This window comes from Neurospora tetraspora (genome assembly GCF_033439725.1).
Source record: "Neurospora tetraspora strain CBS 560.94 chromosome Unknown B0H65scaffold_6, whole genome shotgun sequence".
Taxonomy (NCBI): Eukaryota; Fungi; Ascomycota; class Sordariomycetes; order Sordariales; family Sordariaceae; genus Neurospora; species Neurospora tetraspora.
Genome location: NW_026944388.1, coordinates 2,985,171 through 3,011,933, shown reverse-complemented (window position 1 = coordinate 3,011,933; position 26,763 = coordinate 2,985,171). Strand labels below are relative to the sequence as shown.

The following is a 26,763-nucleotide window of genomic DNA, read 5'->3' as shown; positions in this document are numbered from 1 at the left end:
TGTCGAGGTGCTGCGAAATTGGGGCTGCTGGCCGCCAAGGGGAGTCGACAGACGTATATGGCGTTGAACAGGGACCAGCACCACGAACGAGCGCGGTAGGAGGGATTGTCAAGGAAACACCAAATAGCAAGGCTCGCGGTGATGCCAGGAAGAGATGTCGAGGGGAGTTGGGTTGACGCGGGAGTAGCGAGCGAATTCGAGATTTGAGAGTATTCTCGATCCACCAGAGACAGACTGGGTATGGCCGCAGGTGGAGCTTGGGCGTGAATGTCGTTCGGCCTATTTCACCCAAGAGAGAATTGGGGAACGGTTTTGGGCAAAGCTTCGATGGCGTCTAGTGAACAAACGTCAAGTGCACGTCTGGCGGGAGCGGTGATCGGGGGTCGACGGGAAGGATGGGACGCGATGATCAGTGGAGGGATGAGGCCGGCGTTGGCCCGACGTCTTTGGATTGCGGAACCGAAGGATACTGCTACACTCTAGTGCTCGGCGGAATGCAAACAAGAGGTTGGGGATGCGAGTGCGCTATAGAGGAAGCTGTTTCGAGGCCTTTGACGGCGTGGTCCGTTTTGAAGATAAAGAAAAAGTCAAGGTCTGAATTGGCTCGACGTTGTGTGTGCGGTGCGTGTTTTGGTGCGTGTGTCCCTTCAGTTGAGAACTGTTGAGGTGGTGCGTGCGAGCAGAAGATGGAGAATCCGGACAAGGTGCAATTGGAAAAGAAGACGCCGTTGCGCTGGGCGAGACAAGGCTCGTCGTGGACGGTTTCGGTGGAGTTCTTTCGGCGGGTTCTCCAGCCTGCGGGACGGCTCAGGACGGGACTGAGGTGCCTGCTGCTTGTCAAGCCGCACTGGGAAGAAATGCGCAGTGCTCAATGGATATGTCCGCGGCAAGGGCGATTGATAGGCTGCTCCTGCCCAATGATGCTCATCAAGCTGCAACCACCCGACACTCCCACTCCAGGTCCCACGGTGGGCGACGGCTGGACGGCACTCATCCCATGGAAGGCAGGCCAAGCGAAGCACCCAAGGCAGGGGCATTCGACTTTGTGAACGCTGGCCGGATGACTAATAAACTCACTGGGAATTCAGTTCGGGGCATTGGAGGCCGGCAGAGCACGGGCGGCAGTCTCACATGTCGACGGCGGTGGCGGCATGTCGAATTTATGGTATGTTTTCCCACTTACACACGCCGCCAACCTCCTCCTTTAATCCCATCTTGTCCATCCCGTTTAAGATCACGAAGAGCAATGCCATCGTCCTGCCCTGAATGTCAATACCAACTTGGCTTTACCCTCACTTTTTCATTTTTCAACAGTCCATGTCATACACCGTTCAAGCCCGAAGAGCATCGAAATAAGCCGACGTCAAATGACATAAAGTGCACATTATGATGCCCCGCCATGACAGCTACCCTAGCTTAGCTCCCCCCACAACACCATTAAAGTCTCAACTATCATCATATCCCCACAACGATTAACACGATTCTTCAAATGATTTCAACTCACAATTTGGGATTGGAACCGAGTCCTCAGAACTCTGACCCGTAAAATTAGCATTATTACTTATCCCCCAACAACCTCATATCTTGGTACAACACCAAGGCTTCAACACGTCCTCCTCCAGCCAAGGCGCCACCCTCCAGTCCGGCAACACATATCCAACCCTCTCCTCATCCTTCGTCCCCTCCCACTCCTGACCCAGATGCGGCTTCACCACATCGTAAAAGACCCGATACGCCTCCGCGCTCAAATGTAATCCATCTGGCAACAAGCTCTCCAGATGTCCCCTCTCCCCCGTCTCGGGATCGCCCAAGTTACCCTTGGACCTCTCAAACCCGGGCGTCTTGGAGATGGCATAGTCCATGACGGCCTTCCAGAGATCGATTAAGCCGACTGAGTGCTCGGCGGCCACTTGGCGGACGGCCTCGGAGTAGGAGGCGCTGACGCGGTGCTTGCGAACGCCGAGGTCATACTCGGACGTCTTCAGCTCGTCGAGGGGTGGGGGCGTGACGAGGAAGATCTTGGGGTTGTGGGCGGCAATGTTGGGGTGGGTGATGATGGAGACAAGGTTCTGCTTGTACTTGTCTAGGGGGACGTGCTGGTTGTTGACAGGCTGAGGAAGGGCGGCATCGTTGGCGCCGAGGAGAATGAACTTGCTCCTTGATTAGACCAAGTTCATCATAAGATAACGGAGTGTAAACTTACAAGGTAGGCAAGCTTGGGCACGCCCGGACCCGGCGGAGAGAAGATCTGGGGTAGGACTTTCAGGGCATTGGAGGTGTTGTAGCCGGAGAGACCACGGTTGACAACGTCATATCGGCGAATAACCTCTGGAAGTGAGTTAGAAGACTTTGAGCATATGAGACCCGTGAGCAGCTGAGAGGAACACTTACGCTGTTGGACCGCGGCTTGGAAACAGAAGCCGTCCTCAAGACTTGCCGCACCCTGGAACAGGGAATCGCCAAAGAGTACAATTTGGGGATATGAGACCTGTCGTATTATCGTTTAGGATCGTAATTCCTCGTTTCTTGCTCGGTTTATACACGGGCAATCTTACCGCCATGATATATGAGGTTGGTGATGTAGATCTGTGAGAGGGTTGAGAAACCCGAAAGCTAGGAAGGCGTGGGAGAGTGGTGGAATAAAAAGAGAAAGAGCAAGCTTCAGCTACCTAGCTTTCACAAAACCTCGAGACGACTGCTTTTGACATAAATATCTATCCGTAGGCATAGGTCCCCGAACTCATAGGTCCCCGAACTCCGCCCGTTACATAACCGGGAACACAGCCTCGGGCCCGTTTCTACGACCATGAGCCGGGGGGAGCAAGTGGAATCGAGATCTATCCCGTCGTCTCGGAACCCAACCCCACCGTCTTCTGCGCAGTAGTGTACATATCTTCATGCTGTATCCCATTGACTATACCTACCCATGTATATACGCCGTGTGCCATAGCTTGCTACCCCACAACGATTCCCAGCAACTCTCTAGGATCTGGAGAACTTTTGCTCCAAGCGAACCACTCATCAAGCGTGGAGGACGGGCCCGGCCATGATGCTTGGTTCAGCTTCTGCTTTTCTCTCTGCTCTTTAGCTGCCTCCTCTCTCGCTCTCCCTAGGGTAACATGAAAAGCAAGGGCAATGGCGACCCAGGCACACCTTTGGAACCGACGGCTGATTCGCCGATGCTACTTCACCTTGCTTCCTCTAAATTAGCTTGGTGATAGGGCTCGACAAATTAGCTTACCGCCGGTCTGGTTTTGCTTTCTTCTCGGTATCATTAAAATGATATTTCTTGTCATGGCCCTAGAAGCAACGCTAATTTTGATACATCCCATGTTGATGGCCCTTCTGGAACTCAAGGGCCTACACCGTAGACTGCGGTTCATGAAGCTTCGATAAACTCGACATGCCCCAAGGTGTTACGAAGCCACAAGTTCCCGGGAGCTCGACCATTCTGCTGCGCTTGTGCAGGTCAGTCATATCGGCCGCATTGACGTCGTGTTGCTCAGCTGTATCACGCCAGAAAATCTCCGTTCGGGTTGCAGAAGCGAGGACAATGTCTATCGTGATCCGGGCCAGTTGTAATGCGCCGTCTGGCTGGTTAGAAGACATGTCATAACTGAAGCTTCCCCTAGTTCTAGACGACACCAAACGACATCTGCATCCTGCAAAGATGGCAGGATTTGGTAGGAGGTTGGTGAAGAGCCTGATAGCTTGGCCGACCGGACTCGTCAGCTTCACGATTCATGGTTCGATAAACTTCGCCTCAGACCAGGCGCTTGATCTATTAGAAGTCCGCAAGTTGTACGCAATCGATGAGCTCTTATTTTCTGCTCACCCAAGAGGTGAAAATATTTGGAAGCGCAAATGTTGCGCAGTGCCCCTCAAGAAACGACCTGAAAGTGAAATAACGAACAGGTCCCTAACAGCGCTAAGAGCCGCTAACACGTTCCGTGCCTCGTGTGCCCCCACGAACTTGCGGAGCGCGGGGAGGCGGGGCTGCCCTCCGGCTACCGATGCTCTTATCGATAAGTCATATAGCCCCCACATTACCGACGTCAACCACCCGGTGGTGGTTCGTGCGTCATGCCGTGTAAGTCCTACAATCTCCGAAACAGGATCGCCACCGGCTGTTGATGAGGATTTGTTAACCCTTCCATGTTGAATAAGATCATATTTTCAACTCGGGAAGTTGTGATTTTCAAGTTTTGAACTCGTCGTAAAACAAGAGAGATGCTCGTCCCGCTTGATGCAGAGAACAACAAGGCCACCATGGCCCAACAACCGCTCGACGCCTGCTGCACCTGTGCAACCCTTTTATCCTCGGTCCCCCGCTTCGTTCTGGAAACCGAGAAACCTCTTCCGGACGATCGCCGATTGAGTTGCTGCGGCCGAGTGATTTGCGGTAACTGTATATATGTAAGTATCACCAAGCTGTCAGTCATGTTTTGACAACTACGCACAGCACGCCCTGCCAAGCGACGCAAAAGCACCTTGATGGCCATGTTTATGATTATGACAGACAGTTTACTAACCAAGCGCAACAAACAGAACAACCCCCGTTTCAGCAGTTACTGTCCCTACTGCCAGACCCCATCATCATCATCATCATCTTCCTCTTCATACCCTACTCCCATAAACCCCCACGGTCCCAAATATCGCCCTCCCTCTCACCATCACCGAGCAGAAACCGAACAAAACATTAACGACGACGACGACGACACACTACCACCACCATACCCCGGCCCTACCGCCTTCAACAATTCTCTTCCTCCCCCATCCTCCTCACCACCCCCTTACACCCCTTTCCCATCCTCCTCCTCAGCTATCCCCCCTACCACAGCAGAAACCCAAGACCCCAAACCATCAAAAGACCAAAAAGTACCCGACACAATCCACCACCTCCACCCGCACGATACCCTCCCCTCCCTCTCCCTCCGCTACTCCGTCCCTTTGCCCATCCTCCTCGCCCACAACCGCCTCCCCCTCTTCTCCCTCTCCACCTCCTCTTCCCCTTTCCATTCCAGCTCTTCCGCGCTTTTGTTCGCCCGCGGTAGACGCACCATCTTGATCCCGGGGGAATACAACCCATCCGGCGTTTCACTTTCTCCTTTTCCCGTGGAGAGCGAGGAAGAAATCGAGAAAAAGAAAAAGATAAGGAAGTGGATGATGAGGACGAAAGTGGCGGATTATGATGTTGCGGTTTTGTATTTGGAGGGGTGTGGGTTTGATGTTGAGCAAGCGGTGAAGGCGTTGAGGGATGATGAGAGGTGGGAGAGGGAACATCCTTTGAGGGATGGGGATCAGGGGAGGGGGACGACGAAGGGGAAAGGGAGGGTTATGGGGAGGACGTGGATAAGTGGGGTGAAGAGGTTGGTTCCTCCTGCCTCTACGGTTGGGAAGTAGGTTAGTCAAGTAGGGGATTCTGGGAGATGGTAGTAGGACTGGACAGTAGGTAGTTATGATGATGCCATGCTTTGTGTACTCAAAATCTTGTGTATTGCCATGCGATATAGCCCTTCTCTTTTCTTTTCTCTTAGTAGCAATATACCATTCTGCCTGTCTATTCTTTCCATCGTTAGATATAAGCACAGCGACATACACACAATAAACGCCAAAACCACTAACCACCACCAGAGCGCCTGAGCTGAATCAACAGCAGTAATCTAAGTCAACATTACAACAAGCGCTTAAATCCATCCCGAACTCTGTTTTCGAACGACGCGCTGCTTTTGCAAGGAGTTTTCATATACATTAAACCATAAGCTCGCAGCCAACACTTCTCACCTATGACGATGGATGGCGTTTAGAAGGCAGACCGGGTGCGGATATCCTGTGAAGAAATCAGGTTAGTAAGTGAACTACATCTTCAAAGCCAGGGGAACACGTACCGAAATCTTGCGCTCGATTTCCCTCACCGAGCGATCAAGTTCTCCCGCAATCATCTGCTTCTTATCATTCGGCAGCAAACTGAACCTCTCGCACAAGTCACCATCGATCACGCCCTTGACGGGGGTATAGTAACCTCTGTAGATCAAATGATCACGTCCCGCAAGCGGCGGGTCCTCAGCGCGCATATGATTCTCCAAGTTCTGGAAGAAGTCGACATCCTCGCGGCTGACGAAGGGAATGAAGACACCAACTGTGCCTTGCAAACCGCTCCATAGCAGCACGTCCTGGCCGCCGACGACCAGGCTGGTCTTGCAGATGCTGGTCGGCAAGTCCTGAGTGTAGAAGTGGACCTGGAGGCTCAGGCGGTTGGGTGTGCCGTGAAGGTAGTTGCGGGCGTGCATCAGGTGGATCTCCGAGCCAGGCTCGTCAGTTTCCTGGCTGACGCGCTCTGGGCAGCGGACTATGTAGATGTTGCCGAACTTGTCGCCGCCGGCGACGGAATCGTAGTCGACCATGGTAGTGCAACTTGTCCAGCGGTTCAAGGTGTCGTCGACAAAGGGAATAAGTCTGTTGCCCTCGGCCTTGTAGACGACATAAGTGATACCCTGCTGGAGATCGCCGACAATGATGCGGTTACCCTGGCTTTGTAGGGAAACGATGAGAGTGGGCGTCACATCTGCTTGAGCTTTTCTGAGCAGTTGCTTCAAACCGAGGTCGTAGATGCGGAGTGTCTTGCCCACGCCAGCAAGCAGACGTCCCTGGAACGGGATGAGTGCCATAGGCGGCTCTTCTACTCGGGTCTTGTGGATGAACTCCAGATCCCGGCCGTCTTCATGGAATCGGTAAACATGGATGTAGCCTTCGGTGAATTGACGTGGGTTGAGGACCATGTCCTTGCCTGTGCCGACCACCAAGAAACTTTCACCCTCTTGACTGGCAAAGGGTACAATGGCCGCGCTGACTGCCGCCTCATTGTTATCAAGATCAATCCTTTGGAGGACTCTCGGTTCCTCGCTGATAGGATCAATAATGCTAATGCACGATGCCCATCTGCCTTTGGCCCTGGGATATCCAAAGTCCTCTGGCGGCAGTATCGTTGCGTCACCATTGGTTTGTTGCTCCAGAAGTTTTGCCCGCAGCTCCGGGGGAAGGGTGTTATTGTCGGATTCGATGGTATAAAAGTATGGCTGTTCAGGATGCTTGATCAGGCGCTTAGGTGTGTAAGTCAAAGGAATGGATTTTTGAATCATGTTATCGCCCAGTTTTTCGATCGAAAAGATTCTGTAGCCGATGTCAGTGTCTGTGAAGAAGATAAACGTACACGAAGTGGATGGGTGTATCATGCTGGTTTTCAGAAGGAACAATTGGTACAATTATGTATGATTGCATCAATTACCTCATTACCCGAAGGCATAGGATTCCCTTTTATCATCATTTGAAGCAAAGTGGACGCCAAGAGAGTGCGGGAAAACTGACCTTAGGTAGTTGGCATGAATTCCAACCATGCCTTCCAAGCACTGTTCACTGCTGAAGTTCCAGCCATACTCAAGCTCGGTATAACTTAGGGGCGTCATCATAAAGCCCTTGGTAATTGGGTCGGTGTAGCCCAACCATGGCCTCGAGCTCAGCGCAAGAACACATGGCTGATCCTGAACGGATACTTGGAAGAGTTTGGTGGGCTTGGGGCCCAAAAACTTTTGACGAGTGTCTGTTAGTTCGCCCGTGACCTCATCCAGCACTGTCCGAAGGTAAACGCCCGAATGCAATCCGATGTGCAGATAGAGCGTGGAGCCACCGAACGAGTCCTCCATGGACATGATGGATAGAGCCGAGGGTGCGGCTGTCAAAGCTTGGATGGACTTCATCTCGAGCGTTGAATCAGGTTCCAAGCTAAGGATGCGAACTGTGCAATCATCACATCCTACAGCTAGGAACGAGCTTCGCTTGAGGCCCTCCGGTACTTGACCAACGCTCAGCGATGTGACGGTTCCCGACATCTCCTTCTTTTCGTCATACTCGGCGAGCGAACCATCCGAGTCCATTTCGAAGTAGACAATTTCGCCAGAGCTCAAAGCGATGACAACCTGATTCTCGTTTGCCGTGGCAGCAACAATCGAGCGATGCTGAGGTGCAGGCCATTCATTGACACGACCTTGGACGATGTGGCGAATACCCTTGGGGTGAACTTGAATCAAGCCATCCTCACCCATTTGCTGGACAGCTAGGGTGGGCGCAGTAGTCAAGAAACCACTATCGCTGACCTCTTCTACCGTCTCGCCGATGCTGAGCACCAAAGTTCCGTTTGTGAATGACAGCACAATATAAGCGTCGTACTGGTCGTACTTGGTCAACTTGGTCGTCCATACAGCGGAAGGTGTACCGGGAAGCTCTGAAGCGACAATTTCAGACACTTCGAGTCCGTGCTTCAACATGCGGAAAGTACTCCGCGCACCACTTCCACAGACAGAGTAGATCTGGGGCGCGTCCTCACCCGTCAGATTCGCAACCTTGCAATCAACCTGAGGGTTCATCGAGTCAATGCTCTCAACCAGGACCAAGTTTTCAAGTGGCCTGGGATGAAAGTACACCGGGTTATACGAGGCGGTAGGGTCTGTCGGGAAGTCGTCGCTGCTGAACTCGAGCTCCTCGTCATCGTCGCCAAGCTTTTCGAACTGGTAAAAGTGATGGTTTCCAAACTCGCTAGCGGCGAACAGGAAGCCGCTCTTCAGGATGCAGAGACTGGTTGCTACTGGTATCGTGTCGAAGTACTTGATCTTCAGGCGCTTAACCTCTCCGGTGGGGTTGCCGTCACTATCTTCGATCATGTCAATGGTGACCTTGAATAGATCTCCATCGTCCGTCTGAAGAAGGAAGAAAAAGGCGCCCGCGCTTCCCTTGAGCTTGTGCATAACGCCAGAGACGATGACACGCTTCCTCTGGGGATCCTCGGTGGCGCCGCTGCGTCTGGGGATAGGAACGCGGAACGCCTCTTGGTTCGAGTGCCGATATGTGACATTTTCCTCGCCGCAGACCAACACACCGCTGGGGCCGTCATTGCCACCGGGTACTTGGAAGAGTAGCGAAGAAGTGCGATCGACAGTATCCGACCACTTGCGTACAACGTGGTTCAGGCCCAAATCAAGCTCGTAGTATACAAGCTGTGTCTCGACTTCTTCTCGTGCTTGGCCCGTAGGGTCCTGGTCCGCGTCCGTGTAGTCCAGTTCCAACGCAGCGAAGACGGGGTTGGCGTAACCGACGTCAAGGGCAACAAGAGACAGCACCAGCACTCCTGGCTTGTGGGCTTCTAGCGGTGACGAGATGGTAAGCTCGGCCTGTGAGTTGCGGTTGAGAACATAGACCAGCTTGTTCTTTTCGAGTGACGAAATGAGGCAGGCTCTTCCCTTTGGGTCTGCGGCCAAGTACTGGCCGGGGATGACTCGGCGGACGCCCGACTTGCCGAAAGTCTCAAGGTGGATGCGCTGGAACTTGTTCGTCTTGGGGAGATACTCGATAATCGTGATACGGCCCGAATCAGTGGCGAGGATAATGTAGTCTGGGTGGCACATGGGTTTTAGCACAATCCCGCTACCAGTTTCAATGAGTCCCAAGTCCCCAGACGACTCGCGGGCCTGGGCGCATGGTGTGCGACCAAGCGTGTAGCCCTTCTACCCAGAAGCACCTGGGGATCGGATCCAGAATCACTATATTGTCCAACAGAGGAGGTGACGGTGAGGCTACTCACCCTTGTGGCTGCCGGCCAGACGGAACGACGCGATGGCGCGTACGATGCCGAAGATGTCATGAGACAGCAGGGTGTTGACCTTGCCCTGGCGGGGATCAGGCTGAAGGAGGGTTAGACGCGATCCAGACGCCGTAAGAATCTGCTGTTCCTTGGTTCCCGAGAACTGACCAAGCAGAGCCTGCGTGACGGCGGTGGGTGGCTGGATGGTCAAGGAATACAGGAACATGTTCGACGTGGTCGCCATGGCTGCAACTGGGCGCAGAAAGCCGGCGCGGCTCTGCTTTCTCGAGGTCGGTTTTGCAAGTGGGTAGGACTCGGTTGCGCTCCTTTGATGCTGCCGTCGTTATGCTGAGAAGACCAATGCGCGAAAGTCAGCTAGATCGTCGAAATATTGTTGTAGTTGAAGCGACTTGTAACTCGGCAAAAATTAAAACACGGTTCTTCGTAGGTTCTGGCTAGATGGAGTCGGTCGCCATCGACTTTGGATGGAGCTGGCCAATTGGTGCAGTCACTCAGGTTGCAGCGGTACGTCCACTTTGTAGACGCCACCTTCCCCCCTGGCCCGGGCTCCGCGACTGTGGCTCGCTCGTAGCTCTCTGACCCGCATAACGTCAGAGCTTTAGGGACAATTGTGGCTGGTGAAACAAGCTCAAGTGGGTCAATTGAACGGACGAGAGCAAGTGGAATTGGGGACCCCGGGACCCCGGACTGCTAGGAGCTGCCAAAAAGTCGAATCCAATTGGAAAGTCGCATCGAGTCCTGGCGATCCAGATTCCCGATCGAACATCATCCGACCTTTTTTCTCTCCCAATGGCCCTCCCAGCGGACCGCGCGGTGCGCCCGGCGCTGTCCAAGCTCTGCTCGCAATGTTCGTCCTTCACAGCTAGACAGAGCAGGCAAAGCGCTGCTTTTTTGCAGTCAGCCCAGCAACGCTCCGTCAGCTCCATCCGCGGGGCACAAAGCTCTTCCTCGTGCTCGAGGCAAGCCGGTGGCATCACCAGAACTGTCTCGCGCCCGACCCAGACTTCGATCACCAGCAAGCTTCCTTCTGTCGTTGCCCAGTCCAGATCCAAGGCCAGCAGTTCGACATCGTTTGCCGTCAACGAGGATGTGGCCGGTAGTGGCATCCCCTCGAAGCCAATCCTCGAGCAGGACAACCTCTTCCACTCCTTCACCAACTCGCCCATTCCCAAGATTCGCCAGCGCGCAGCCTTCATAAGGCAGCACTCCAGCTGCCCTCACCACAGCCATCGCCCAGGGCAGTTCTCCGAGACCACCCACCAAGTCGATACCGAGTCTGGCTCCCAGCCCCCGAAGCATGTCGATTTCGAGTGCCCCGACTGCGGCATCCCGGTATATTGCAGCGAGCAGCATTGGATGGACGACTACGAGAATCATCTTAAGATTTGCGACACTCTGCGACAGATCAACGAAGACGACCACGACCTCCATTCTGGCCGCCACTTCTACGAGTTCAACTACGCCGGTCCGCAAATGGATGATGCCATGGTCAACATGACCAACTGGGACACCTTTATGTATACCCGTCAGTTTGAAGCTGTCAACGATGACCGGTGCATGAGACAAGCGACTAGGTTATTGACCTATCCTCTCACGATCGGCAGCGTTCTTCACGAGCTGAGCCCGTACGACATCCGGAATCGCCTCACCGTGGAGGGCTTGAAGAGTTTGACGGCTCTTCGCTATACCCTGCATCCCCCCAAGAGTGGAGGCAACGAATCCATCAAGGGTCTCCGGCCAGAGGCCCCCCCCGTGCGCCTCTTTATTCTTGGTGCTCGTGCTGAGTCGTCGCTGCCCAGAGATGCGTGGGTGCAGCTGGCCCATCTCTTCCCCCTGTCGAGATTCCATCTGATCTTCATCGGACCGGAGAGCATGATGAACCGCGATGATGAGTTTCCCCTCCCGCCTCGTACTCCCGAGAACCCCTACGGTGCGGTTGTGGAGGACCGCGTGTGGCCTACCATGAAGATCAGCACCATTGTGGACTATTACCATACCATCCACAAGACGGGCTATTTCGCCCCTCACGATCCTTACTTCGACTGCTTCGTCCTCTTCCACCCTGGTTTGGGTCACCCGGCGAGCTCCCACGAGTGGGAGGAAACGCTGCCTATGCTTCTCGAGACCAAGGCTCCTATCATTGCTACGGGCTACACGCAGGCTGACATGGAGCGTGATGTCGAGTGGGTCAACAAGAAGGCCAAGGGTGAATTCGACATTCTTATGGAGCCTGGCGAGAACACCTTCCGCAGTCTCCGGTGGGATCTGAACGATCTTGACCCTCAGGACATCAGTGCCGGTAACTGGGGTGTGTGGGCTTTCCGCGGCAAGAGGTTAGTGCTCTCTTTATATTTTCCCCCCATGGAGGAGGTCAAGTTCGACTGCTAACAGTGTTTTTCAGATACGAGGCGACCGTCAAGGACAACGTCATTGCTGTATAAGTGAGCCATGTGCATGCTGGTCGTTGCACCCTGTAAGATGTAGTGGGTGTTAGGAACCGGGCTATTAGGGACCCATACTGTATAATAGGGATATCGAACAAACGCATTGTCACGGCCACATCGGCATGTTACACTTTAGGAATTTCTGGTACCATTTCCCTTAGCAACGACACGGATTGAAATGTTACGGGTGTCGGATCCAAGATGTGTGTTCAACTGTTGAACAGACAGTCTCGTGGTTGTGGGCCTAGGCACTGATCTGCAACGGTCAGGCTCGGGCCGCATGCAGCAAGTGCCTTGTGTCACGGCAGTCTGCTGTGGCAAGGGTGATGACAGCTTGAGCCTCATCGACGACAGTCAGTCTCTTTTTGAAGGAGTTTCCCGTCCGTTTCGTCCGTCTCGCCCAGCCGTTCAGTACACTCCGGCCAACATCGGTCAAGCGAAGTGCAACGATAACACGCTTCAGGTGTTGAGGTTCTCAACCTGCAAGCAGTATGGATCCTTGATCAGAAACGAAAGTTGTACTGGAAGACAAACCGCACCTGAGGTGACTCGGATTTGGGGAATTTTGATGCGGTCGAGATGGTTCCGCTTTAGCTGCGTAGGTTACCGTGCTTTGTTGACATTCATTCAGGGGAAGCTCGACCAAGGTCGAATTCAAGGGTCATCGGTTGCTACGGCAAGGACCATGTTTGGCTTGGCCGACCTCACCGCCTACCCGTTTTGGACGAATGGCATCTGATAAGCGGCAGGTGCTTCCTTATCGCATGGGCCACTGCTCGCCCTCCACCACAGGTGCGGGACGGGAGGCTGAACCAAGACCGGACCACTCACTATCAACATGCCATGCACCAGCACCACCTGTTCACCAACCACTGCACCGCGCAACACGCGATCACACCTCGACGATTTTCTCTTCTCTTCCGCTTCTTGCGCTTCAAAGGGCTGCCAGGCTCTGAATTGTCATAAAGGGTGGACGGCGCTATGATATGAAGGGGTGCGCGCGGGGCACAATGTTTGGACACCGCTAGTTGGCCCGTCATGACAACTGCCTCGACTGCTGCTGCTGCTGCTGCTCCCACTCCCTCTGCGCCCTCTGCGTCCCCTGCTGTCACTGTCACTGCACAGAGTCAGGGCCCCGCTCCCACTCGTCTCTCAACCCCACGACCAAGAACTCCCAAGGCAAGCTCAGAACCATCGTCGTCGACAAACAACAACTTGAAGGCCAGTACCAGGTCACGGACCAAACGGGGATCGCCGTCGCCCCAGTCCAACTCGCATCGGACAGACCCCCTCTCCGACAAGGCCACCGTCTATCTGATCCGGCGCATCTTGTGTCCTCAACACCAGGACAAGGGCAAGACCACGCCGCCGATATCGATCGAGGATGTGCTACCGCCTCTGACCAGTCGAAACGATGTCGACCTGCAGCTGTACGCACTGATTGCCATCATCCTCCGGGAATATGTCCAGAACTGGTACAACAAGATCACCCCCGACGACTCGTTTGTCGCCGAGATCGTCCAGCTTATTGCCCATGTCACCCGAGCGCTTGAGCAGCGCCTTCGCAATGTCGACCTCGAGAGCTTGCTCCTAGACGAGCTGCCCGATCTTCTCGACAGGCATGTCACTGGTCTGTTGTAGCTCCACCAACCAATTTCGGGTTCGACGCTAACATGTTCTGTCCGACTATGTAGCCTATCGAGCAGCTCACAATCCCATCACGCAGTCTCCCCTCCAGACGGATGCGCGAGAGATCTATCACGCTCTGTGCCCCCTGCCCGCTCTGTCTCCCGTCCCGTGCTCAGGAAGCCCGGAGAGCATAGCTGAGCAAGCCGAAAATGAGGCGGCCTATCGTCAGCTGCTGGTTCATGCTGTGCTTGCCGTGCTCTTGCCCACTGAGGATCTCCAGAACAACTGTCTCGTGGCCCTGGTTGGCCAGATATTGTCGGAGCTGATAATCGGAAATATTCTAGCCAACAAGCTGTCAGAGCCTTGGTTCATCTGGGAATGTTTCTCAATAGCGTCCAACGTTATTACACGGCGCACATCTGTCGAAAATGAGCCTCTGCCCCCAAGGAAGAGCAAAGTACCGGTACAAGCTCGCAGTTCGTCCTCGATCCAGTCGATCCAGGCACTGTTCTGGACCTTCATTCACTGGATCTTTCTCTCGATATCGTTTGTGAGGATGGCTATCACTATCTTGACCACTTCCCACTCCTTGCCACCTCGTTTGTCTCGCAGCGCGACAGCATACGAGAAAGTGGCGGCTCACCATACGACTCAACTGGATCTCGAAAAGCATGCCGGTTCGTCCGATGTGGAGCCAGAACGCTTCAAGACACCCGTTTTGGCATTCAGATGCTGGTCAGCAATATCGAACTTGATCGAGATGGACGGCCGGATGGCGTGGCTCAGCGGCACAGTGTCCATGTTGCAGTGGATCATGATGAGAAGCCCAGGAAGGCTGGGTGGTGTTGATGGGAGCATTGACAGGTAGGTCAGCCTCTTTCCTTGCCATTTTCCCTCACTTTCCTACTCCCCTCTGCACGCTCAACTGTCGCACCGCATGATTCTCAAGTCACTGGATCTGGAGGCGTACCCACCCATATCGAGACTGGTGCAAGTGCACGCAAGAGACTGGCAACCATCACGAGATCTGGGAGGAGCGGCCTACCAAGGCATATCGACCGAGTGCTGGAGCTTGGGCCGCAGAGACGAGGTCAGCGGGCGCGATACATCTACCAATGCCAAGCTGTTGAAAGGGTTTTGGATAAAGGCGGGTGTTGTGGAACACACCCCCAAAAGGTCCTGCGGCCGAATCGGCGACCGCCAGACCCCAAGTGTTCCAATCCCACAATGCCTGCATTCGGAACGTCCAACTGCAGCCAGCCAATCAGGGCGCTATGTGGCCCTGGCCATGTCCCATTGCACCATGGGCTTCGCGGGGCTTACTAGACGGACCATCGACGAGCCTTGTTTACGCGCCGGACGGGATTATTGACAAGGATCCGACACCCCTCCTCGACCCATCCTCATCATCCAGATCCATGAGACAGACCACCAGAAGCAACCGGCACCGAGGTCGCTTTCCGCCAGAATTCCGCCCCTTACCACACACCCCACCGTTTGCCGTGTTCGTCGCCAGGCGCATCATACAGCGACATTCTACCATACGCTGCGATACTCAGATGGAACTTGTCCTTTTCTGGATGGCCTCGTCTTTGTCCCCGGCCTCGAAGTCTTGGGTGTCTTGGTCCAATTCAAAGAGCAGCCGTCCTAATGACTAGTCATTTCGTCTCGGCATGTTACTGCCAATCCATCCTTCTTCTGGACTGCTCGATTGGCGCGCAATCTGCGACTCAAAATCCACGATGGAGGATCTGCTGATCAGATATCTGCGATATTGCGCAAGGTGTATCGCGCCTGAGCGCTTTTTGCGACACCCTGGGCACCACGATGCTTTGGCACGGAGAGCTTGCTTCTCGACACCCCCCCTCGCGCTCACAAGCCTACCGTTCACCCCAAACTGGGACCCTGTCTCTTGCACTGTGCGGTGGTCCAGTTTCCATGGATCTCGGGAGGAAATTGGTAAAGAGCAGGGTTCTTGTGCAAGTGCCCTCTTCACGACCCATGGCCGATGGACCTCGTCGCCGATGTCAGCATCTCCCCACCGAGCTTGGTCTTCCTGGTTCCCCGCACTCACAATGGAAGTGAGGAGCTCGCCCTCGCGCTTCCATCCATGGCTAGGACCAGCGGATCATGTTAGTACCTGGGGTTGAGCTCACGAACATGGTGTTGTGGTCGTTTCCCAGTTCAGTAACTCGGGCCTTCACGGCGGTGTCATGGTTGTTTGTTGATACGAGCTGCCCCGGTTCATCAGCATCTGGGGCCTTCGACTTCTTTCCCCCCCATACCATGAATTACACTGTCCATACTCATGCTGTGAGACATCGTTCTTTACAACGAAGATGCTCTCCATGGGATACTGGCAGTTACTCTCACCGTTAGAAATGTCGGAGCCCGTTATCCTTCAATCAAACGCTGCACACGCATAGACACACTCAAAGGGACACAAACACCGGTTTGCGCGCACCATACACACCGTCGTATTGCTCCCACTCAGTTCTCGTTCTCGAGTGTCCTGTTTCCCCACGTAATGAAACACCATACCTCCATTACACACCCCTTTTCCCCTTCAAAGTCCCCCAGAGCATAGAAGCGAGATATCTTCCGAGTGTTACACACACTTTGCACCGGAAAGAAGCAAAGAAGCGCAAAAATGCACATGTCCCGTTCAGGCAAAGAAAACCAGACCGGCCAATAACTAGCAGAAGGCAGTTTTACTTACCAAAACGACTTGACATAGGCTCCTATCTTACGCAGTCCACAAGTACATCCTGGACCCATCAGGTCTACCCCCACTTCTCCGCAGTGTGCGAGGCGCACTCTTCCCCAATAATCTGCCAGGGACCTCGAGCCTGACGGCACCCTTGTCCGAAGACGAGCTGCTTGCGCTAAGGCGCAGGTGTGCTAAGGATCTTTGGGCGCTAATTTCGCCTGGATTCATGGCAAAGCTCGTTGGGTCCGTTTATTTCGGTGGCCGTAGCGGGTTTGGCGGCAATTCCAGTTCCAAGGCCAGGGCCGCGGGCCTAAAGACCACCAGGCCAGTTGCCAATGTTAGTACCGGTACTACTAACGCGTCTATGGTAGTAGGTGAAGAGGATGCCAAAAGGGGAGTAGCACTAGCCGGTGCCTCTCGTTCTACGACCAGTAGGGGGGCAAGCAATGCCGGTTCTGCCACTGTCCAGCCTGCTGCTCCTCAAAACTCATCACAGAAGCAGGTGCAGGTGCAGGTGCAGGGAGGTCAGACACAAATGGAACAGATGCGGAGCGGGAGCGGACCGAAGAAAAGCGGCCTAGATCAGGGCCAGCAGGCGGTGGTTCCTGGTTCTGCTGCTGCTAGTACTACTGGCGGCCCAGTCCCAGCTCATCAACAGGGGTCAGGGTCGTCTGGATCACTTTCTTCCTTGCTGTCTGTTGCCCCTGCCCCTGGATTTGGGCCTGGGTCTGGCCGTAGGGGGTCAGCATCACCCTCGGTAACAGCAACAGCATCGGCGGGAATAGCAGCAACCACCACCACCAGTTCCGATCCCCGTTCAGGCAGCAGCAGCTCTAGTATGGGCAATAGTCGGAGCAGTAGCAAGCTTTCTCTTACTGCTACTGGTGGCTCACAAAAGTCTGCTGTTGGTAATGGTGGTAATGGTGGTAATGGTGGTGGTGGTAGCACTAACGATGCCGCCATCCGCGCAGCAGCATCGGCTACCAAAACCAAACTAGCCAAGAGGGTGGAGGACCAACACGCTCATGTTGATGAAGCCCATCGTCAGCAAGAGCTAGACGCGGATGTTGCGGATGCAGATGCAGGGGCGGGTGATGATCACGCCGCCGCTTCTGCCGCAGGCGGTCAAGCTCACGTTGATGAAACCGAAATTGACGAAGTTGACGAAGACCAAAACGAAGACGAAGAGACGATTTTGACGGAAATCGAGCAAGGGATTCTGGATGTGTTTAGCGATGCGTATCTGAACAAGCATCTGATTTATTCCATGCTGGAGTTGATCCTGGTGCGGTTGATGCCTGAGTTGGCGGAAAAGAAGGTTAGCGAGCTTTGGGAGGAGAGGCTTGCTTGAATGGGGGGTCGAATAAGAGTACTGAATAGGGCTTGGTCGTTGTTTTTACGAGTGTTATGTCTGTCTGTCTGTATGGGTGTTACGAATTTGGCGGTTTTGGTTTGTGTATTAGTAACATTAGCAGTCTAGGTTTTTTTGGGGGAGTCCATGGGTGTTCACAATGTCAACAGCAAGAAAACATGTTAGTTTGCTTGAGAAAGAGCGATGCAATTGCGATGTGGGAGTGTTATATACCAATATGGTATGCTGACGGTGGCTATGGATGGTGCTTCTTCATCGGAAAGCCCCCATTTTATCCGTTTTCTGTCCTATTCCTACGTCCAGCTTTCCTTCCGTTCCTCCCTCTGCCTGATCCCTCCCTCCGTCTTTTGGTTTGTCCTTCACGGAACTTCCACGCTGGTTCGGGTAAATATAAGTAGGGGAAATATAAAACAAGTCCTTGAAAGATGCCGAAAGCAAAAGAGGGGAAGGTGGACAAAAAAAACATATGAACCAAGAAACTGAAGTTCTTCCCACTTAACAGAGCTATAGAGATCCCAAAGCTTTTCGCACACAACCCGGACTTAAAGCTTCCCGGCTTTCCCCGATTTTCAAAAGCAAAAGGTAGGTGTAAAAAATAGCAAAGAAGTACAGATGACACGCCCTATACAACACTGTACACCTCCTGAAAAGGCTTGCAAAAAGCAGTGCCTACATTTTTCTTTCTTTTCGCGTCTGCCCAGTTTCACTCCGTCCATACTGAATCGATACCGTTGCTAGTCGCCAAAATCGCCTTTTTTTCCTCCAACCCAAGGTCCTCACGACCATCCTTATTACCAGGACAGCTGAAGGGAACCATTTGCTGGCTCCTCCCAAAAAAAGAGCTTTTCGCACTCGAAGGAAGAGGGACGTTGGTAGTCAAGAAAAATACATATGACGAAAATGTGACAACTCGGTAAGAGGGTCCAGCTAGAGACGATCAAACATGAAATGCGGCATGGTGTTACCCAAAACAAGAAACCCAACAATTTTACATAGAAGAGTTGCGGACAAAGATTGATATAGTGAACATGATGATGAAACATGGTAAACCAGTAGATGCATGGGAAAGGTTGCAGGCGACGGCGTGGTTTCTCTGGAAGATGCTTCCAAATAGAAAGGCCCGCGGTCAAACAAGACAAGACAGACCAAACAGAGCCATGGATGAGACTGGAGGCCTGATCTTCGAAGGCGCGAAAAATGGGACGATAACGCCAGAAAGCAATAAATCGAAGGGAAATGGCAGCCGAACAGCTGGGAAGAGGATTTTTGACTCCTTATTCGCGTGAGCGTAGGTTCTTATCGCAGCGTGCGAGGTATATTGACAACTCCGTCGATCAAAACGACAACAGAAAAAGGGGGTATAAAAAGATCTTTGTAGAAGAAGAGAAGTACGGAATGTGCAGGCGAACATAAAAAGGCCAGTTTTGAACCGGTCGTCTCCTTGATAAAACAAAAGCCGAGTCAGACTCCATAGTTTCCAGGTATTCCTTTCGATTCATGCCCCGGTAATGGGTGGCATCGAAAGCGGTCTGTCTGTAGCTTGTTCGGCAATTCTTCTGAGGATACAGAGCTTTGAGGCGCGGGCAGTTTTGAGACGGCGTAGGGTATCTCTGAACATCCAATCCAACTTTACGTCCCCATGGCCTGTTCCACTTTGGGTATCGAAGCTGGTGCAGCGTTCTGCATCTCACTATCGCCCTCTGGTATCCGAGAAAGTCCGCCCATTCCTACTGCTGTGTTCTTGGCAAGTTGTGCCTGGTGAAGCCGCAGTTTCTCGGTGAGTTTAACGACCGTCATGTATTCATCGTGGTCCACAAATCCACCTGAATGCTGCATGAATGAGAGTAGGGTGTCCGCGGCCCTTCTTGCATCCTCCTGAGTAGGAGAAATGGGAGACGTAGGGTTTGCGCTGAGCGGTGTAGCAATCGACCGTCCAGCGAGACTTCCACTGCTGCTACTGTGACGGAGTCGTGGTGAGGTGATTATGTGATCCATGCCAAAGTGCGAGGCGCCTACTTCATTGGCAGGCGACTCAAGGGCCGAAGAAGGTCCCGTGGATGACACATGATACTTTGGCGTCAACGGGTCTCCTGATTCTTGTTGATTCAGGTATTCGAGATCCAAGGTCGGGAATGTCTGGCTTCTTGGTCTTTGGAAGTTGGACCCGACACCGCTTCCCGGCGGGAGCTGCCTGGCTTGATCTGCTGTAAGAAATGCTCCGGCATTAGGATCAGGCGAAAAACTGAACGATGCTGTTGGGCTAAGGGTGCTCCCAGAGAACGTCGAAGTTCCCGCGTCAGTAAATGCGCTATGTAACGAGGTTGCGCTCTGTGAGCCCGAGTGCTTATAGCTGTTTTCAGTCGAATAATCCATGTAGCTCGCCATGTTATCCTTCTCCCCTTCACTTCTATTTGCCGATAGTATAGATGGAGATGTGTGTCCCGAGGGGGATAGAGGGGAAATGGCGCTTGACGGTTGTGATGTGCTCAAAGAGGGCGATCCTCGCATGCTGCTACTGATGTTGGCTTCGGAGGCACGACGAAGTAGCCTATTCGGCCCAATGTTGTGTTTGAGCATGAACTTGTCCAGCCATGCTGTGCTTCCTGACTTGAGAAAATCATCTCCCGTGACACCCATGGTACTTGCAAACAAGCGCGCCTTCTCTTTGATCAGTTCGGCAGTTACTGGAACGCCTTGGTCCTGAGACTTTCGGAAGAAGTTGGCCAGAGCCTTTTCGACATCCGCGCCCTTGACTTTGTTACGCTTAATCGGAGAACTGCTTCGGTCCTCAAGATTCAGATACTTATCCCTGTGGCGTAGCACCTTGGACACGGTGCTAATAAAAGGTTGTCAGCTTAACTAGGTCCCACAACCAACACAAACTCCCACAGATCATGACCTACCTTCTCTCAACACCGAACTGGGCTCCGATATCCGTTTGCTTGGCCGTCGGATGATCCATAGCGTACTGGCACATACGCCGACGGTCCTCGTCGGTGAGTGTTTTTCTGGGCTGTGATGTTGTCTGGATAGCCGGCAGTTTGGAGTTCTTGAGCGGCATTGTTACCGGGGGGATGGCGACGGGCGGGAAAGGGTGTGAACCGTAGGTTGGATTCGTCAACATGCTCGGCCAAGTCGTCGTCGTTTGGGGCATCATCAACATTGGAAGAGGGGGGTGAGAATGTTGATGAGGTTGAGGCACATGATGTTGAGGAGGCGGGGGAGGAGGCATCCTGCCTAGTGATTCGGAGGGCAGCCCATGAGAGATCGGTGGCATATAACCACCGTAGCTGCCGCCGTAGTCCGGCATGGTGGTCTGGTGGTGGAATGAGTTCATATCTACCCAATTGTTGTTTCCATATGTGTTGTTGTCATGAGCGATGTGACTTCCTTGGTCCATGCCTATCGTGCCAATGATTTGATCGTGCATGCTGGCGATGGACGTGATGAGCCGAAGCAATATCGTTGGTGGGTGTTGAGATCGGTTTTAAGACGAGCCACTCGGTTGGAGGGGCCAAGTATACTCTCTTTCTAGCAGGAGTAGAAAGTGGTCCGTCAATATGGAGGAGCTGGTCGGGACGTCTAGGAGTCGCGGTGCATAAAATGGCGAGCCAATGGTTTTCGGAACGGGGTCGGTAATGGGCTGGCCGGGGAGGGGGTCGCAAGCCCTGAGAACGCCTGAGCGGTGCTATTGTGCCGGGGCTGCAGAAGCGATTTGGGGTAGGATAACCGGGTATAGGACCGTCGAGGTGGCGGTTGAGTAGGTCAACCGCACCGGTCAGGTCTTGAAGTGGGCTGGCTGGACGAAAAAGGAGGCGAGCAGCAGCGCCTCTTGTCAGGTTAATGAATGAGCGTAGCGTAGTCGGCAGAGTCGGCTGGATGGTATCCAAAAGATAGCTGGAGGCTAGGACAAGCAGTCGAGGTATGTACTGTGTAAGCTCTCTCCAGATTCCTGCCGCGAGACAGTGCCGTAGCGGGCAAAGCAACGTGACCGTCCGGTAGCCGATGAGACAAAAGGCGGATCAGTTGCTTCTTTGGGCGGCGTAAACTGCCCTATTTGTGGAGGTCGAGTGCTAAGGGCGCCCGGTGCTTGCTTTAGCTAGAGGACTGGATGACTGGATGGATGGATGGGTGGATGGATGGGAATCGAGGTCCAAGTTCGGGTCGGCAGAAGGGCTCTCTATGGAGGGATCCGTGGTATCCAGAGCGGGCAACAGCAGCAGCAGTTGCATCGACAGCAGCCGTGGGCAGCAAACAAGGGGAGCCGTGCCAGTAGGGAGAGAGGTCGGCTGCAAGACAGACGCAGCTACGTCCGCCTAAGCAATCGGGACTCTGGAAGAGGACTGGGCTGGGTTGAGATAGGGTAAGTCGGAGAAACCAGACGCACAGCAGACAGGCATGTGGGTGGTGGAGGGCAACCTGGGGCTACATCTACTAGTTATGTAGGCGAAGGATGTTTGTGTATACTCGAGCAGGGGTGCGGATGAGTGGATTGGGGGCACCACGGGGGGAAGGGATGGGGACCTACCAGGTAGCAAGAAAAGAAGCTAAGAGAAATTCGGGGGGGGGGGGGGGGGGGGGGGTGTGTATCGTACCGTGTGAGCTTGACGACGAGAGTTAGGGGGGTGGGTTAGATAGCGTATGGATCTGGACGGATCTCTCCAGTGTCGATGGCTCGAGTAAGGATGTTGAGGACGTTGAGGATATTGAGAATATGGAGAAATATAATCTCAGAAATCATGAGCTACGGATAGCGTAGGAGCCGAGCAGCAAACCACTGGCCACCAAACAAAGAGGGATAAATTGCAGAAAGGTAGAAGGAAGCCGAGAACTAGCAACGTTGATGGGGTCAGTGTTCAGTTGGTTGCTAGAGTTCCAGTGCTAAACCACATCTACCTGAAGCCCACTCTGTCTCTACGAGAAAGGGCTGTCGAGTACTTGAGTGGTGGTGCTTTGCGGCAGAGGACGAGGGCTTGGTCTTGTCCGAGCCTGCTCCCCATGTCCACATTGGACGGGAGAGAGAGGGACTCATCGGGGACGGGTTCGACATGGGCAGAGACGGAGAGAGAGATGATGGATATGGACAGGGGCATGGGGCCATTGGAAAAAAAAGTCATCCATACCATGCCAAATCCAGACTATTATCGACAAGGGCGACAAGGGCCGATGGAGAGAGCCAAACGTAACCTCATCAACCGGAGGCTTGTCGAGAGTGGTCCATCGATGGACACCATACCAATACCACGGGCCTGGCTTTGCCCTATCGTGAGCCCTTGAAGCCCTGGAGGCCCTGGAGATGATCGTTGAAGGCGGGTTTCAGTAATAATAACGACAATGATAACAAGTTGCCTTTTCGAGCACATATGACGAATGGGAGTCGACAAGCATGGGCCGTGAAATTCCCGCTAGTCTGCCGAGCTTAGTGTAGGTTTGGAACTGACTTGTAGACCTGGACTTCTTTGACGCTTCATGGGAAAAAAGACAGAATTTCTAGAGGTAAGGTATCTGCCAGCTGCCGGCCTCGACCACTTGACAAATTCTTTGGTTGGGTCCCGTCTTGCGGTGGGGCCCAGACGCCAAAACGCGGAGGGACTCGGGAGAGACGAAGACAACTTCAACGGGGATGGCGGGAACTGCCCGGGTGGAAGACGGCCGGGTGCCAGAAGCTGCTGCAGTGAAGCGAAGGAGAAAAGAACGAGGCCAGAAGACGGGAAGATCCAATGTCTTTCGGTTGAGCTTGAGCTATTCCTCAAAAAACTGAGACACGGCGGTGACTGAGTGGAAAGGAAAGGGCCGCGTGCTAGGAAAATTGGAAGTGGAAGGCACCACCACCGCTGTCCACCAGAGCAATCCTCATGATGTACCAGGTACTTTCCAGTGGCATATCATTTGAATACCAAAGCTCTCATACGTCTGTAATAGGCAGTCGCATGGCAGCACGGGCAATTTGCAAGTCAGTAGCATTGGACGGCCGGCCAAGGTACTCGGTACTACCACACCCATTGTCATACGGGCTCGTTACGGTAATTGTAGGTAGAGGATGTATCTTTCTTCCAGACCGGCATGGAAGCAAGCGACAAAGAGCGGGCGGCGCGGGAAAAGGAGGGCCAATCTGGATTCTGGACCAAGAAAAAGAAATTCAGACATTCAATGCTTTGACAGGCGAACCGTCGACCACAATGGCTCCAGTGGCTTCCAATGGCCCCAATGGGTTCAGCCACCGTCGTGAAGAATGACTTTGACTTCCACTTGGTCCACACAATTATACCCTGGAGCAGAACTTCAGAAGATCGTTTCTAACATACCTCGTTGTCATGCTGTCACAAATCTCACTCGACGGACAAGCGACCTCGTGTGCAGATAGTACCTCCACAATCTCGACTATGCGGGACAAAGTCGCGCTCCAAAGATGCGAATCAGAGTCGTGAACGAGCCATCTCGACGATGCTTGGCTGATTTTCTGGATCGTGTACGGCGTGTACGGTGTAATGTCATCTGGACGATACCAGACTGCGGACTGTACTGCGACCTGCGAGCCGTTCCTGCCTGCACTGGCCTGCCTTTCCCTGCTGAGCAAGGATGGACCGCCGAGATATAATGTTGTGGGGAGTTGGGTGGAGTCTGCTTAGTGTGGAGCGGGCACGGCAGGCATGGATGCAAGTACCTTATTGGCTGAGAGGTACATCTAACATCATGCCTCTCGAAAGCTGCGCAGCACAAAGGCGGTCGCTCCAATGGGCCCGTGGTCGCCCGTTGGTACCTTGTCAAAGCTCTCATAGGGCGGTTCCTGACCACAGACGGGACTTCGAGTAAGGTACGGAAATGGCGACTGCAACAATTCAATCGCATCTCATCTTTCGCTTTCGTCATGGGATCTGGTCCAACTCTCCCAGACCCAAGACAACAAAATCATTGACCCGCAACCTCCAGTCCGCAACGTCGAGATCGGAAATGGATTCTTGTCGACTCCACCGTGGCCGGACGGCCGCTAGGCTAGAGACGTCGGGAGACGTTGATCTTTCCCACAAGCATGCCGCTCGTCAGCATCAGCCAAGCATCTGGTTTCCAAGTCATTTCGGGGTTGAGGCTATCGACAAGGCGCGGGTGCGAATCCGCGGGTCTAGGGCCACCTAGGCCACTCTTGCAAGAAATTGCCTAGTGGAAATGCTGGTTTGTTCAGCTGATGGACATGAAGTGGACGGAACACGTTGCGCGCCGGAGTTTTTCTTTGTCTTGTCTGCTTGTCTTGTCTAACAGATGAAACAATGGCATTATTCAATCCTACGGCAAAGAGCACCGCCCACACGCCCAGTTCTTTTTCTGCTCTTGGCTGAGGCTTGCAGGTGGAAAGGGCCTCACTTCCTCTTCCCACCACCAGCACCCGAATGACAACGGCTGATTGCAGTCTTTTTTGACCCTTTTCCCTTCTACCTGGGACTGCCTACCGCCCTACCCTTCAGGCTTGCCGTCATCCACGGCTCCCGGGCAAGGCAGTGATACTTACACCACAGCCGGCGACAGATGGATGAACGGTTGGCTGCAGAACCCGCAATTATTCCCATCGAGCGAGAGGCTGTTTTTCGTGGACCTCACTTTGGAGTTGCTGCGTATTCAAAACAAGGGCAAAAGACGTTAGGAGAGTTCAGCTGCGGCAAGGGGTCGTCCCAGTTACGAGTTTAAAAGCAAAACGTGCATGGTTGGGAATAGAACGCCCACGCCGCCAAAACCCGCCAAAACCCAATGGCGGCCCATGAGCAGGCATTCCCATTGACCCAGATGCTACCACCCGACTGCGCCCAAGCTCCTTTTGAGTTTTAGAGTCCAATCCAATGGACGTCCCCTGGCTCCTGAGATCACTCAGTCGATGGAGAGTTGGAAACTGGAGAAAGCGGGAGCTCCCAGGCCGCAGCTCGCAGCTTCCCAGCTTCTTTCCCAGCTACACTGCCACCTGGCAGCTTGGATACGCAGAGTTCCTTCCATCCTTACCTGTCCCTGGATTAAGCCATCGAGCCATCAGTTGGATCGTGCTTGCCAGGTTGACTGGCAGTTACCCGTCACGGTCCTCAGGCTCACCACCGTTCAAGTCGACTGACACCTTTTCAAAATTCTCTTCATCAGGTGAGTGTTACTGGCTGCTACCATATCAATGGCTCACTGATTATCCTGCCAAACCAAAATGATTTCCCCGCAAAGATCCCGACACCCATCCCCCAAGTTTGTCTCCATCTCCATCATTCTCCTCTTTTCCAATCTCAAACGGGTCGATCATTCTCTTTCTGAACGACGCTATAGATGCTACACTAACTCTCCAGGCACCCTGGGCGGAATCCTCCGGGACAAAGGCATACCAACACCCGATGGCTCGTGTCGTCGGGTTCCAAGAGATTGCATAGCGCAAAAAGAAGAAAAAAATGAGGCCGTTGAAGTTGGAAGAATTGGGCCGCCGCCGCCGCGATATTTTGATATTCTGACAGCCGTGAGCCGCCAACTCCCAAACTCGGATGGGAGAGTCAATAATTATTATTGACAGTCGACAGGGACCCCGGACTCAAGACCTCAAGCTGGTCAACGCCCAGTCACTGTCAGTCACTGCCACCACGGGGAGGAGCATATCAATATCTCAAATCTTTGATAATCAAAAAAAGAGAGGCCCATGTCATGTGGGACAGGGCTAATATCTAATATCGAGGTCCAACACGAGCCCACAACCCGCAACTGAACACTCACAAACGATGCCGCGAGATGCGATATCTGATCGCGTCAAGCTCAAGGGCTCAAGCCGCGCCAAGCTCCAAGATACCATGGCCCAGAGTCTCTCCAACGCGACTTGGGAAGGGAGCAACCAGAGAAGGCCCGTCTCAAAGCGGAAGCGTTCTCCAGCGACGTAACATTCATCGTTTATTACCGTAACGAAATCCCGAGGCTTCCGGGGGTTCTCCTTGAGTCCTCCGATCCC

At 53.5% G+C, this 26,763-nt stretch overlaps 10 protein-coding genes across 10 annotated transcripts; 5 read left to right on the top strand and 5 right to left on the bottom strand.

Moving 5' to 3' along the window:
• Nucleotides 1-1,577: 1,577 nt before the first annotated feature.
• On the bottom strand, nucleotides 1,578-2,561 carry B0H65DRAFT_510863 (SGNH hydrolase-type esterase domain-containing protein; the record flags this gene model as incomplete). Its single annotated transcript, XM_062828439.1, has 4 exons — nucleotides 1,578-2,150; nucleotides 2,204-2,328; nucleotides 2,392-2,488; nucleotides 2,556-2,561. The coding sequence occupies 4 exons, from the start codon at nucleotides 2,559-2,561 to the stop codon at nucleotides 1,578-1,580; spliced, it is 801 nt and encodes a 266-aa protein (XP_062679742.1).
• A 1,669-nt stretch (nucleotides 2,562-4,230) lies between these two features.
• B0H65DRAFT_430404 (uncharacterized protein) lies at nucleotides 4,231-5,403 on the top strand (the record flags this gene model as incomplete). Its single annotated transcript, XM_062824881.1, has 3 exons — nucleotides 4,231-4,416; nucleotides 4,549-4,645; nucleotides 4,823-5,403. 3 exons carry the CDS (start codon nucleotides 4,231-4,233, stop codon nucleotides 5,401-5,403), a joined length of 864 nt encoding a protein of 287 aa, XP_062679741.1.
• A 400-nt stretch (nucleotides 5,404-5,803) lies between these two features.
• Nucleotides 5,804-9,857, bottom strand: B0H65DRAFT_444751 (Pre-mRNA-splicing factor rse-1; the record flags this gene model as incomplete). Its single annotated transcript, XM_062825700.1, has 4 exons — nucleotides 5,804-5,830; nucleotides 5,889-7,170; nucleotides 7,294-9,442; nucleotides 9,632-9,857. The coding sequence occupies 4 exons, from the start codon at nucleotides 9,855-9,857 to the stop codon at nucleotides 5,804-5,806; spliced, it is 3,684 nt and encodes a 1,227-aa protein (XP_062679740.1).
• Nucleotides 9,858-10,232: 375 nt separating this feature from the next.
• Nucleotides 10,233-12,235, top strand: B0H65DRAFT_270687 (zinc-finger of mitochondrial splicing suppressor 51-domain-containing protein). The gene is made up of 2 exons (XM_062822747.1): nucleotides 10,233-11,985; nucleotides 12,054-12,235. Exons 1-2 carry the CDS (start codon nucleotides 10,442-10,444, stop codon nucleotides 12,091-12,093), a joined length of 1,584 nt encoding a protein of 527 aa, XP_062679739.1. The 5' UTR covers nucleotides 10,233-10,441; the 3' UTR covers nucleotides 12,094-12,235.
• A 750-nt stretch (nucleotides 12,236-12,985) lies between these two features.
• Nucleotides 12,986-14,668, top strand: B0H65DRAFT_270739 (PXA domain-containing protein). The gene is made up of 2 exons (XM_062822748.1): nucleotides 12,986-13,726; nucleotides 13,791-14,668. The coding sequence occupies exons 1-2, from the start codon at nucleotides 13,135-13,137 to the stop codon at nucleotides 14,591-14,593; spliced, it is 1,395 nt and encodes a 464-aa protein (XP_062679738.1). The 5' UTR covers nucleotides 12,986-13,134; the 3' UTR covers nucleotides 14,594-14,668.
• A 1,707-nt stretch (nucleotides 14,669-16,375) lies between these two features.
• B0H65DRAFT_510859 (uncharacterized protein) lies at nucleotides 16,376-17,786 on the top strand (the record flags this gene model as incomplete). Its single annotated transcript, XM_062828438.1, has 2 exons — nucleotides 16,376-16,388; nucleotides 16,480-17,786. The coding sequence occupies 2 exons, from the start codon at nucleotides 16,376-16,378 to the stop codon at nucleotides 17,784-17,786; spliced, it is 1,320 nt and encodes a 439-aa protein (XP_062679737.1).
• A 1,541-nt stretch (nucleotides 17,787-19,327) lies between these two features.
• Nucleotides 19,328-20,862, bottom strand: B0H65DRAFT_270837 (uncharacterized protein). The gene is made up of 2 exons (XM_062822749.1): nucleotides 20,711-20,862; nucleotides 19,328-20,609 (listed from the first exon to the last, which is right to left on the bottom strand). Exon 2 carries the CDS (start codon nucleotides 20,442-20,444, stop codon nucleotides 19,437-19,439), a length of 1,008 nt encoding a protein of 335 aa, XP_062679736.1. The 5' UTR covers nucleotides 20,445-20,609; nucleotides 20,711-20,862; the 3' UTR covers nucleotides 19,328-19,436.
• On the bottom strand, nucleotides 20,544-21,558 carry B0H65DRAFT_270884 (uncharacterized protein). The gene is made up of 2 exons (XM_062822750.1): nucleotides 20,707-21,558; nucleotides 20,544-20,643 (listed from the first exon to the last, which is right to left on the bottom strand). The coding sequence occupies exon 1, from the start codon at nucleotides 21,235-21,237 to the stop codon at nucleotides 20,707-20,709; it is 531 nt and encodes a 176-aa protein (XP_062679735.1). The 5' UTR covers nucleotides 21,238-21,558; the 3' UTR covers nucleotides 20,544-20,643.
• A 322-nt stretch (nucleotides 21,559-21,880) lies between these two features.
• B0H65DRAFT_510857 (uncharacterized protein) lies at nucleotides 21,881-22,900 on the bottom strand (the record flags this gene model as incomplete). The annotated part of the gene is made up of 3 exons (XM_062828437.1): nucleotides 21,881-21,985; nucleotides 22,023-22,155; nucleotides 22,704-22,900. 3 exons carry the CDS (start codon nucleotides 22,898-22,900, stop codon nucleotides 21,881-21,883), a joined length of 435 nt encoding a protein of 144 aa, XP_062679734.1.
• Nucleotides 22,901-25,636: 2,736 nt separating this feature from the next.
• Nucleotides 25,637-26,200, top strand: B0H65DRAFT_444747 (uncharacterized protein; the record flags this gene model as incomplete). The annotated part of the gene is made up of 2 exons (XM_062825699.1): nucleotides 25,637-25,925; nucleotides 26,100-26,200. The coding sequence occupies 2 exons, from the start codon at nucleotides 25,637-25,639 to the stop codon at nucleotides 26,198-26,200; spliced, it is 390 nt and encodes a 129-aa protein (XP_062679733.1).
• Nucleotides 26,201-26,763: the final 563 nt, after the last annotated feature.